Below are 13,093 nucleotides of genomic sequence, written 5' to 3' on the forward strand. Positions count from 1 at the left end.
TTGCTGTTATTTCCTTCTACAAGCTCCGGCGGTATTCCGGATCGTCTATGATGTCTAAAAAATCTACTGGAAACGATTCCCTTTGGAATGTTAATCAGACATCTTGTTTTGACCTTTTGAGGTAAATTCTAAAACTTTCTCATGTGTTTAAACCTCTCGAAAACCTCATCAATGATGTTGTTTGCTGTTATTTCCTTCTACAAGCTCCAGCGGTATTCCGGATCGTCTATGATGTCTAAAAAATCTACTGGAAACGATTCCCTTTGGAATGTTAATCAGACATCTTGTCTTGACCTTTTGAGCTAAATTCTAAAACTTTCTCATATGTTTAAACCTCTCGAAAACCTCACCAATGATGTTGTTTGCTGTTATTTCCTTCTACAAGCTCCAGTGATATTCCGGATCGTCTGTGATGTCTAAAAATTCTACTGGAAACGATTTCCTTTGAAATGTTAATCAGACATCATGTCTTGATCATAGCGATGCAACAATCAACACATCTTTACATACAATGTCATAGAAAGCACTTTTAGTTTTTATAATAGTGACAGAGGTTTGATTTTTTTGATAAAAATTATTTTATTGTTGTTGATAGCGTATTTTTTATCTACAATTTATTTTCGGACTTAGCTTTCTAGTTGTACCTTTTCGTCAGATAAAAAGGTAACGCATAGTAATTCGAGCATGATGTGAAAATTAAGTAGATTTTAAACATGTGCGTACTAAAAAATTGGCCAATCCTAATAAAAAAATCATTTTATAAATATTTTTTTCGATTTTCATTTTTCGTTTCATCATCCATCATATTCGAGATGGTGAAATATGATAATTGTCCCAAAACTACCTGGCCCAACAAAAGAAACCATAAAAATTTTGACAAAAAAATTATTTGTATGTTTCTATGTAATATCTTTTTAGTTCCATACACTTTTTCTAGCGATGTTCAATAAATTCGATGATTTTTATAAAAAGAATCGTCAAACTTCTCAAAATAACAATTAACTGTCGACACCATCTCATCAATATTGGAAAATCTTTAACCACCAAGTATAGGAATAGAAAATAATCCTAGGAGGCTAAATCTGGCGAATAGGGTGCATGAGGTAGTATTTCAAACTTGCCAAACGCTTTCTAATATCCAAATTGGTCAACAACTGCGTTGTTTGTCTTCGCAGATCGTACAGTCTCGTCTAATCTTCGCTACCCAATATGTTACTGTCCAAGGTCTCCCATAACGATGACTGATGATGATGTTCCCTATTGATGGTTGCCAAACAAACACTAAATAACGTAGCGTGACGTGTGGTATTTTTCAAACAACTACCGCCATCTCTAGGTTAGGCCAGATAATTCTAAGACCATCCTCGTAAAAGTGTATAATAAAATTAGAGAAAACAGCTGTCAAAATTCATATGGCTACGAATTTTGTTTAAAAAATCCTAACTTAGTGTGGTAAAATTACTTTATATCGAGTTGTGGGCGTTATTTTTCCTACGAATACTTATTTTTGGTAATATTGGATTTTACTTTGTACTTTGCGATGTAAATGTATTTTTGTATAATTGAAAAACTGTCGATTTGAATATTTATTAATCCAATTGAACAATCGAAGAAAAAAATGACGAAATAATTTTGTTTAGATACGCCCTTGAGCGGCGATAAGTTGAAAAGACCGTCTCATATATGTCTCTGGTTTATCCCATAACGGATTGAAGTTTATTCGATTAGTAAACAAAACACATACGCATACACATTCGACACATCGGTTCACTTGACCCGATTACTATTGTTATTCAAAAAGGTCTTACGCAAAAGTATGGACGATGACGGACTTGATCGGAGATAGTGCTACTAATCTAGGTGTGGTCGAAACAGAAGAAGAAAAACCGCACAGATTTCTACATAACTGATATGGGACTTTGGAATGACTTTTTCCATCGATATATCACAATAAAAGAAACTTGATTGATATGATTCATTTTCTATTTTATTCGCTCCTCTTTCAGAAAATTCAAAATCAATTTTTCTAGTTTTATATAACCTAAAACTAGTCATTTCTGTGTTATTTCATTCAAAATTTTCTGTTTACATTTTTTAATAATCTATATTAAAATATGTGTTATTAAAGTCCAATCTACACGAGAGGACGCGAGTGTCTTGTTACTTTATGAAGCTATAAAGTGAGTGACGAGAGTGTGGATGGCACAAGTTAATAGGAGCTTCTAGAAGGCACTTTGCGACAGTCTGGATCAGTCATTCACAAGTTTAATAAAAAAAAAACATAGTTTGAATATGAATGCAAATTCGATATCAGTTTGTGGTTAAGTCCATTTACTGATGGATTAGTTTCGTTTTGAGAGCTTTTAAGCCAAGATCCTTCAATCAAATCTTCCATAAAGTGGAAGACAACTGGATCGGTCATTCACAAGTTTAAATCTTAATAAACAAAAAAAACATAGTTTGAATATGAAGTTTTGAATCCAAATTCAATATCAGTTTGTGGTTAAGTCCATTTACTTATGGATTAGTTTCGTTTTGAGAGCTTTTAAGCCAAGATCCTTCAATCAAATCTTCCATAAAGTGAAAGACAACTGGATCGGTCATTCACAAGTTTAAATCTTAATAAACAAAAAAAACATAGTTTGAATATGAAGTTTTGAATCCAAATTCAATATCAGTTTGTGGTTAAGTCCATTCACTTCTTGATTAGTTTTGTTTTGAGTGCTTTTAAGCCACGATCCTTCAATCAAATCTTCCATAAAGTGAAAGACAACTGGATCGGTCATTCACAAGTTTAAATCTTGATAAAACAAAAAAAACATAGTTTGAATATGAAGTTTTGAATCCAAATTCAATATCAGTTTGTGGTTAAGTCCATTTACTTATGGATTAGTTTCGTTTTGAGAGCTTTTAAGCCAAGATCCTTCAATCAAATCTTCCATAAAGTGAAAGACAACTGGATCGGTCATTCACAAGTTTAAATCTTAATAAACAAAAAAAACATAGTTTGAATATGAAGTTTTGAATCCAAATTCAATATCAGTTTGTGGTTAAGTCCATTTACTTATGGATTAGTTTCGTTTTGAGAGCTTTTAAGCCAAGATCCTTCAATCAAATCTTCCATAAAGTGAAAGACAACTGGATCGGTCATTCACAAGTTTAAATCTTAATAAACAAAAAAAACATAGTTTGAATATGAAGTTTTGAATCCAAATTCAATATCAGTTTGTGGTTAAGTCCATTCACTTCTTGATTAGTTTTGTTTTGAGTGCTTTTAAGCCACGATCCTTCAATCAAATCTTCCATAAAGTGAAAGACAACTGGATCGGTCATTCACAAGTTTAAATCTTGATAAAACAAAAAAAACATAGTTTGAATATGAAGTTTTGAATCCAAATTCAATATCAGTTTGTGGTTAAGTCCATTTACTTATGGATTAGTTTCGTTTTGAGAGCTTTTAAGCCAAGATCCTTCAATCAAATCTTCCATAAAGTGAAAGACAACTGGATCGGTCATTCACAAGTTTAAATCTTAATAAACAAAAAAAACATAGTTTGAATATGAAGTTTTGAATCCAAATTCAATATCAGTTTGTGGTTAAGTCCATTTACTGATGGATTAGTTTCGTTTTGAGAGCTTTTAAGCCAAGATCCTTCAATCAAATCTTCCATAAAGTGGAAGACAACTGGATCGGTCATTCACAAGTTTAAATCTTAATAAACAAAAAAAACATAGTTTGAATATGAAGTTTTGAATCCAAATTCAATATCAGTTTGTGGTTAAGTCCATTTACTTATGGATTAGTTTCGTTTTGAGAGCTTTTAAGCCAAGATCCTTCAATCAAATCTTCCATAAAGTGAAAGACAACTGGATCGGTCATTCACAAGTTTAAATCTTAATAAACAAAAAAAACATAGTTTGAATATGAAGTTTTGAATCCAAATTCAATATCAGTTTGTGGTTAAGTCCATTTACTTATGGATTAGTTTCGTTTTGAGAGCTTTTAAGCCAAGATCCTTCAATCAAATCTTCCATAAAGTGAAAGACAACTGGATCGGTCATTCACAAGTTTAAATCTTAATAAACAAAAAAAACATAGTTTGAATATGAAGTTTTGAATCCAAATTCAATATCAGTTTGTGGTTAAGTCCATTCACTTCTTGATTAGTTTTGTTTTGAGTGCTTTTAAGCCACGATCCTTCAATCAAATCTTCCATAAAGTGAAAGACAACTGGATCGGTCATTCACAAGTTTAAATCTTGATAAAACAAAAAAAACATAGTTTGAATATGAAGTTTTGATGGAAATTCAATATCAGTTTATGGTTAACTCCATTCAATTCTGGATTAGTTTCGTTTTGAGAGCTTTTAAGCCACGATCCTTCAATCAAATCTTCCATAAAGTGGAAGACATAACTCCAGTTGTTGAAAACAGCGACGAAATTATTGATTTGGATTTTCATCTGATAATACGGCTTCTGAAGATTAAATATTGTACTGTAACGTTTTTCGTGTTTATTTACACCCTTTCTATTCGTGGGGTGAATTAATAAATATTGTCTTTCACGTTCTCAATTTATTTACACTTAATTTATAATAATTTACTCATTATATCACTTAAATAATTTCTGCTTTCTTTTCACTACGACTATTTATTTAAAACTAACTAATTGTGTTTACACAAATCATTTATATTTCCAAATAAGGTTATAGAACAAAAGAAACAAAAGAAAATAGAGAAATTATTTAGAAGAAATACTGTGAATAAACCGCCAGCTACTAAAAAATTATATACAAATAAACATGAAACGAGGTCCGCCGTTTATAAAAAAAATGTGGCGCCTGCCGAAAAGCGCCGCGCGAATTTTTACAATTCCATAGTAGCTGGACAGAGCCGGTTTAAGGATTGAAGCGGTGTAGTCGACACAAAATTGTGAATCTCCATTACAAATTTCGGTTCCTCGTATAATATTAATTCCAGAATAACTTATTAGTATCGTTGAAATCAGCGAAAGAAAATATTATTTATACGGATTTCCGAGAAAAAAATGTTTGTTCATCAAACCACATCTTTACTCTCCTTACACAAACATCGGATCGTATTAATGAGATAAGATGACTTGAGAACGGAAAACGAATATATGGACCACAATGGTACAATTTGACGTAAAAACCGCACGTATACAGGTTTCATTTCCTTTTATAAAACCAGGATCGGATCCAGGAAATTTATAAAAGACTATATCAAGTTTTATACTTGAAACAAATAAAAATAATATGAATGACGACAAAATTATTGATGTAAAAGTATACCATGGGCTTAAAATTTCGTAGATTGACACATAGATGGCGCTACTACTATTAAATCCATATGAATTTTAATTAGTTGACATCTTCAAACGACGCATGTATAAATTTGTTATACGTCTATGATTATTATTTTATAGATTATGTGATATCGTTTTAAATTCAAGCAGTTTATTATTGAGAATTTCCACGACTTTTATGTCGACATTTAACAATTAACATCCAAGATACCAGTCGACTCCGAAGCGTGAAAGACGCAGTCTACGGCGAAAATATTTTAGGATGCACCTGGTATAATATACATTTTAAAAAAGGAAAGAAAGACATAATCCTACCGTTTCCAGTCCTGTTCTGATCTTATTTATTAAACTCTTACAGAAATTTTGTTTACGAATTAGTTTTCACACGGACAAAAGAGATATGACGAGGTGCGGTCGATAAGATGTTTATAATTTCTACGTCACTCGTAAAGTATTTCCGCTGAACAGATAAAATACTGTAAAATCATCTTCCCACATCTCACGACAACATTTAAATAAATATTTAATATTTGTTATTAATAAATTTCCATTGGAATGCTACCAGAGCAGACCAAACTTAATTTTTTTATTGCGATCAAGTTTTACTTACTGGTAGGTCCTGGTGGAGGTGGGAAGCCTTGTTGGGGGTTGTGAGGCATCAGAGCGGTCCCTTGCATTTCGAAGCTAAGATATTCTATAATAAAAATAACATTTATTAATGTAAATAAAATTTATAATTGATAATATCTTTTACGAGGGTTGCTACATAAGTTTTAAGATACACAATCGGATATGGTTTTATCGTTTTTCAAAATTTGATATTTCCATCATAGAGCTTCGATTCTGGCGAACCACAGGATGAATTTCTTGGAAATCGTCCACAGCCGCATACATTTAATTTTATGTCGATTGGTACAAAGAAATGTTGAAAAAATTGACGATTATAAGTCGACCAGTCACGGATCTAAGCATACGAATCCGAAATTTGATAAAAATCGACTGTTTGGGTATATTAAGACGAGCTAAATCCATTAGAGAAACCACGATACATCAGTTCAAACAAAAATTATTTTGAATAGTCTAAACATCTAATTGAAGGTTGATTCGACGTACAGTTCTTGTTTGGCACCCAATTAATTCTTATTATAACCGCAGATCAAGAATTTTAGTTTTATTGCAACACGTTTTAGGGCTTAAAAACGTAAATTAGTCCTAAAGTTTTTAATTATTTTATTTTAGAAAGTTTAGTCAATGAATCGAGTTTGTAATTTCCTCATGACTAAAGTATTTTTATTAAACATTTTTCTCGTACCTTATATTTGTCAACTTTTGTTAAGCATAAAATACTAATTAGCCGTATTACTTTGTTTTTTACCTGGTAAAACAATATTTTAGAAGATAGACATTTGAACTAATGAGTAAACGTTTTGATCTTAATGGAAAATATTTTGAAAAACATTTAAAATTTAAATAACAACCCTTATAAACAAAATTTTAATGTTTCGTGAGTTGTGTACGGTCAAGACGTTATTTCACCCTCGTTTTCCGATTTCCGCTAACCACGAGCGGGTGATTTTAATTCCCACAGCGAGTACGTATATTTTGAGTGCGGTAATTGTATTGTAGTATCTTTTGTTGGGGATAAAAAAAGGGGTCCAGCAGGCAGCCGGTGGGTAGTACGGGCACGAGTCAAACTGGCAGGTGCTATTCCGTCTGCGGCGCTGACGATGAATCGTTGATAGAGACAGAGAGAACTGGAGGCAGGTGAAAACAACATATGCCCCTTCTATCTAATGTATTTCATTGAAATTGAAAAAAAACCACCGGTACCCGTGTACGTTCGTCAAAAAATAAACAATTTATATTTGAAAAATGTAAAAAAAAATATTTTCTTTGTTGGACGTTCGTCCCAGCTAAAACTCGGATTTCTTGGAATGATAAATATCAAATTAGATGTACCGGGGATGCCGTTTGTAATTATCACCTTGACTCGTTTTCGGACGGTGTTGTTTTTGTTTCGAATGACCTTATTCGTTTTGACTAGTAGTCCGGTCACGTTCGAAATCACTGAACTTCGGGGTATTAGAACTTTTCTCGAATCGAACCGTCAAGGTTCAACTGATGTCATTAAATTTTCCATAACAAAAAAATTAACACCAATCGACGTCGATTCTTTGATAAATTTGAAAAAAATTCTAGAATTTTGAAAAAAAAAAAATTATTTTTCAAGTGATTCTCGGTGCTACTTTTGTTGTATCTGAAATATGACCGACGACTCTTTATAGTTGCTAACCCGGTACTTTAATATACGAGGATGGTTTCAGATGTACCAGGCTTGAACTAGAGATGGCGATAGTTGCATGAAAAATATTACTGTATTGGAAAACACACAATCTATACAGAATATGTTTGAATATACCATGTTGTTTAGTATTTATTTGGCAGCCATCAAACAATACGTTTATTTAAAAGGCTTTAGATCAAACAAGATATAAAAAATGGTACAATATTGTAAAAAGTTTAGACGAGACTGTATGATCTGCGAAGACAAACAACGCAGTGGTCGACCAAATGAGGTAACAATTCCAGAAATGTTGAAGAAAATCCACTGGATGATCGTCGACTGAAAATGCGCGAGCTAGCAGACATTTTACATTGTATATTAACTGAAAATTTGGACATGGGAAAGCTGTGTGCAAGATGGTTGTCGCGTTTGTTCACAGTAGAACAAAAACAGCTTGGTGAAGATGTTTCCATCGAGTATTTGGCATTGTTTAACAGAAATAAAGCAGTTTGAAAACCATGGATGAAATGTGGGTCCATGACTTCACACCCGAAATAAAATAACAATGGACTGAAGAGGGAGGACTAGGTACAAACAAGAAAAAGACTGTTTCTTCTACAGGAGTCGGTTTCTTGGAATTCGCGTGGGATAATTTTGATTAACTATCTTGAAAAATGAAAAACTATCATTAGGCTAACTTATTGCAACGTTTGAGAGAAGAAATCAGGCAAACGGTCGAATTTGGTTAAGAAAAAAGTGACAATGCACCAGCTCACATATCCGTTATTGGAATGTTTTGAATTGCTACTTCATGCACCCTATTCGCCAGATTTAGACCCTAGTATTAACCAAAATCATCAGTATTTAGTATTTAAATCATTATTAAATACCAAGTGTACTAAGAATTTCATTGTTTAGTTATTATTAAGTTAAAAGAAAACATTGTAATTGTACATAATTCAAATTGTTTCCGATTGTTTTCAAAAGACAATAAAAGTCTCGCAGTTCGAGACAAAAATGTCTGAAGAAATATTCACGACCGCACGATCTGTGCACCAATGATTCAATAAACGCGTTGCGTCATACAGACACACACACACATACATACACACGTACATATATCGCTATTGTTTTTAATGTCGAACATTTCAAACATACATCGTCACTTAAGCTACATCTTTTAATTTATATTTATGGATGATAACCGAGAGATTTATCTATAAATACAACTTAGGTATGTTTTAAACAACATTTGAGCACGTAGTCGGCCATGAAGTCATCTATAATGTATAGTATACAAAATTCGACATTGTCGTAGTTTTGTAAACATTTATTTTGTTCACTACAACTTGTTTTTAACTAATATATTTGCACAAATTCGATAACTCGAGCCCATCTGATCGCTTCGACTTTTGGTGATTAAGGGCCATCTTGAATCACTGTGTTTCGCAAAAAAAATTCGTGTCGATTGGTGCAAAGTCTATAAGATCATGACAGATAAAGAATTTGAACAACAATCGACTTTTTGGGTCTTTCAAACCGAACCAAATCCAACAAAGCATTTCGTCCACACCGTTTGTTCAAAATAACTGGACATGTCGCAAACAGGAACGTAGAACCATCAGACGAATCATTTCCACGATACTTTCGAGGTCTACTACATCAGATAATCGTTCAAAAAGAGCTCCTGACGAATGGTGCATAGAAATGCTTGAAAAATTTCATGGCGCTTCTAAAGACGTCTACAAAATGGTGGAAAGCGACGAATCATGGTTGTATGAGACCGCAAAAAGGTGAAAAGAACACATAAAACATTCAAGAGCGTAAATATGTTAATTATAAAATCGATACATGCGCAGTTCGTTTATCAGATAACATAGCAGCTCTTCCAGCAGACTGTCTATTGACAGTCTTGCAGTCATAGAACCTTTGTTTATGAACAGGTTTGCAGTCATAGAATCTTTGTCTATTGACAGTCTTTCAGTCATAGAATCTTTGTTTATGAACACCCTTGCAGTCATAGAATCTTTGTCTATGGACAGCCTTGCAATCACAGAATCGATACATGGCAGCTCGCTTATCAGATAGCATAGCAGCTGTTCTAGTACTTCTAGCGAAAGCTAGTATGGAACTGCACCTAATCTTTGAACTCAATGAGAACGAACAACAAATTTATCCTGGGAATGAAAAAAATTAATCGCCTGACGAACCAAAAACGTTTTTGAACAATCAAAACATCGAATTTATGGATCATCCACCCTATAATCCTTATTTGGCACCCAAGGATTTCTTCTTATCACCTCAGATGAAAAATAAATTGTGAGGTTAACGTTTTTCTACACCCGAAGAAGCGATTGATGCATTCAAATCACATTTTGGAGGTACTTCGAACGGAATGGTTCAAATTGGTTCAAAAGAATCTTGAAACTTGTGTAACAACCCTCGTATGTCGATATTAGCAACGCTCCAGACATCTGCAGGGGTTGCCATTCTTGACTTTTGCACTGAAATTCCATTCTACCCACTAATATCTTCAAATATTGTATCCAAAAATTTTTCTTTGGGGGTCCCCTCTTGCTTTACATCCTTTTTTAATGATTTTCTTAAATCTAGCCTTTTATATTTTTAAACCATCTCGTACAACTAGTTATGTATAGATTCAAGAGAAGTACGTCTCAGTATCAAAACGGATCGTATTGAGCAACGCGCGGTGATTAAATATATCATATATACGAATGATTTAGAGGTATTAGAACCACGTTTTTGGGTGGAAATTCCTGCGACTTTGAGAACAAAAAGTTTCGCTGATCTTGATAATAAAAAACTGATTAAATATATAAAACATTCGATATAAAAATGAACACCATGGTGGACTATCCAAATAAATGAAGAAATAAGATTTAAAAAACTCAAAAAAGGGTCGCTGTAATTGTTGAAATTGATGCCCATCTTGATTAATGAATTTGGGGCATCGTTTGAGCTGTCCACGAAAAGTTTTAAATTCTTTTTCTATTGGAGTTTGGATGCCGGGAAGGATTCGTGGTCCTCTTGCAAAAACCCGATCCTTAAAAAAACTCCATAGAGTGTCAGGTCATATGACCGTGCGGACCTAATCAACGAATCCTATCCGTTTTCCAAAATGAGCTCCTACGCATTTATAACACATGAAATGACGGAATTTCGCAAAACAGTACGGATTTACGTGACTTCGCCCACGTGTACCTGCCGATTTTTGGAAACAAGACGATTCATCAAAACAAACCTTAAAAAGGACATTAAAAGTAAAATTTTCCAGGAATTGGTGAATAAAACATTGGACGTCGAAATGGGAAGAAATTGGTACTTCAGAATGTTGGATTTATGTTTTAAAATCCGTCGGCAATAAAAAAATGAAATAACTAATTTTGATTTAATAGATCGTTGCGCCAAACAAGTATTTACATTATTCAAATTTTTTTTATGCAGCAGCTGGTTGAAAACATCAAAAAATGAGATAACGTTATCTTATTTCTTCTTTTTGACGAATTCGTAAAATAAATTCATGCATCCGATTGCAAAATATAGAAACTAGATGTTATAATAAAAATAGCAATAGAATTTACGAGGGTTATTCAGAATCTATTGGCAGTTTTTGTCATGTATTTGAGACATTTTTCTTTCGCAAACCCGTTTACCTTGGTCGGGATTAATAAACAAATTACGGTAGTCATTAACGTTTACATAAATATTCATTAGATGAAATTAGTATTTAATTTTTCTAGTAAAAATAAAAAAACTGTGCGAAAAAAAGTTATTAGTGAAAACCACGTGTCGTACGTGGCATTTGTACATACAAACTAAAACGTACGATTCTAGTACCAACGATTTGGTTAATCGCGTTAAAGATTAATTTCTTTGTTAAAAAGGAAGTGAAAGCATGAAAACGACAGATTTCCGAGAACCCGTTATTATTTTTGTTTAATCTTCGAAAGATCAAATTTTTTAGGTCGACAAATCGTCAAAATGGCGAATTATTACGTCTAGTAGTCTTTAAAACTATAATTTAGTAATAAATATAAACATATAAGTGGATAATGATATTTTACAGAACAGAACAGAAACTTTATATCGAGGAAAGTACCATAAACAAATTTCGATAACTTAAACAAAAAATGTATATTTAAACAAGGTAGCGCGAACTGAATCTCTAGAAACGACGTAGTTTCTGTCTCCTCGATTCCAAACGCCTCGCCTGGGTTCTTCTAACTATGGAACGATGAGCAGGTGAAAAGTATAGGCTTTTCCCATAAAATGCATGTTATATGAGAAAGGATTAATTTATTTGTATGCCATTAGGACAAGAAGGAGGTTACTTGGAATTTATCGAGTCAGGTATCAGTCTGTCGGGGATACAAAGATTATTGTTTTGTTGTAACTGTTATAAGTATTTTTAAATGCAAGGGCACATGACATGATCTCCGAAAGTCGATGTGTACCTCTAGAAGCTAGGCTGCTATAACAAACTTGAATACAAGGAATGTAACTTTTGTCTATTGACAGTTTTGCAGGCATAGAAACTTTGTTTATGAACAGCCTTGCACTCATAGAATCTTTTTCTATTGACAGCCTTGAGGTCACAGAATCTTTGTTTATGAACAGCCTTGCAGTCATAGAATCTTTTTCTATTGACAGTATTGCAGTCGCAGAATCTTTGTTTATGAACAGCCTTGCAGTCACATAATCTTTGTTTATGAACAGCCTTGCAGTCATAGAATCTTTGTCTATTGACAGCCTTGTAGTCATAGAACCTTTGTCTATTGACAGTATTGCAGTCACAGAATCTTTGTTTATGAACAGCCTTGCAGTTACAGAAACTTTGTTTATGAACAGCCTTGTAGTTACAGAAACTTTATCTATTGACAGTCTTGCAGTTATAGAGTCTTTGTCTATTGACAGTCTTGCAGTCACAGAATCTTTGTTTATGAACAGCCTTGCAGTTACAGAAACTTTGTTTAAGAACAGCCTTGCAGTTACAGAGTTTTTGTCTATTGACAGTCTTGCAGTCACAGAATCTTTGTTTAAGAACAGCCTTGCAGTCACAGAATCTTTGTTTATGAACAGCCTTGCAGGTACAGAAACTTTGTCTATTGACAGTCTTGCAGTTACAGAGTCTTTGTCTATTGACAGTCTTGCAGTCACAGAATCTTTGTTTATGAACAGCCTTGCAGTTACAGAAACTTTATCTATTGACAGTCTTGCAGTTACAGAGTCTTTGTCTATTGACAGTCTTGCAGTCACAGAATCTTTGTTTATGAACAGCCTTGCAGTTACAGAAACTTTGTTTAAGAACAGCCTTGCAGTTACAGAGTTTTTGTCTATTGACAGTCTTGCAGTCACAGAATCTTTGTTTAAGAACAGCCTTGCAGTCACAGAATCTTTGTTTATGAACAGCCTTGCAGGTACAGAAACTTTGTCTATTGACAGTCTTGCAGTTACAGAGTCTT

The 13,093-nt window shown here is 33.4% G+C and overlaps 1 protein-coding gene across 2 annotated transcripts in view; it reads right to left on the reverse strand.

Moving 5' to 3' along the window:
• LOC130447716 (ras-responsive element-binding protein 1) overlaps nt 1-13,093 on the reverse strand; it is a 43,886-nt gene that overhangs the window by 13,474 nt on the left and 17,319 nt on the right. For both annotated transcript variants that reach the window (XM_056784683.1, XM_056784684.1), the window contains exon 2: nt 5,937-6,020. In XM_056784683.1, coding sequence (XP_056640661.1) covers nt 5,937-6,003 — 67 coding nt within the window. In that variant the 5' untranslated portion in view covers nt 6,004-6,020. The remainder of the gene's footprint in view (nt 1-5,936; nt 6,021-13,093) is intronic.

This window comes from Diorhabda sublineata, chromosome 8 (assembly GCF_026230105.1).
Source record: "Diorhabda sublineata isolate icDioSubl1.1 chromosome 8, icDioSubl1.1, whole genome shotgun sequence".
Classification (NCBI taxonomy): Eukaryota; Metazoa; Arthropoda; class Insecta; order Coleoptera; family Chrysomelidae; genus Diorhabda; species Diorhabda sublineata.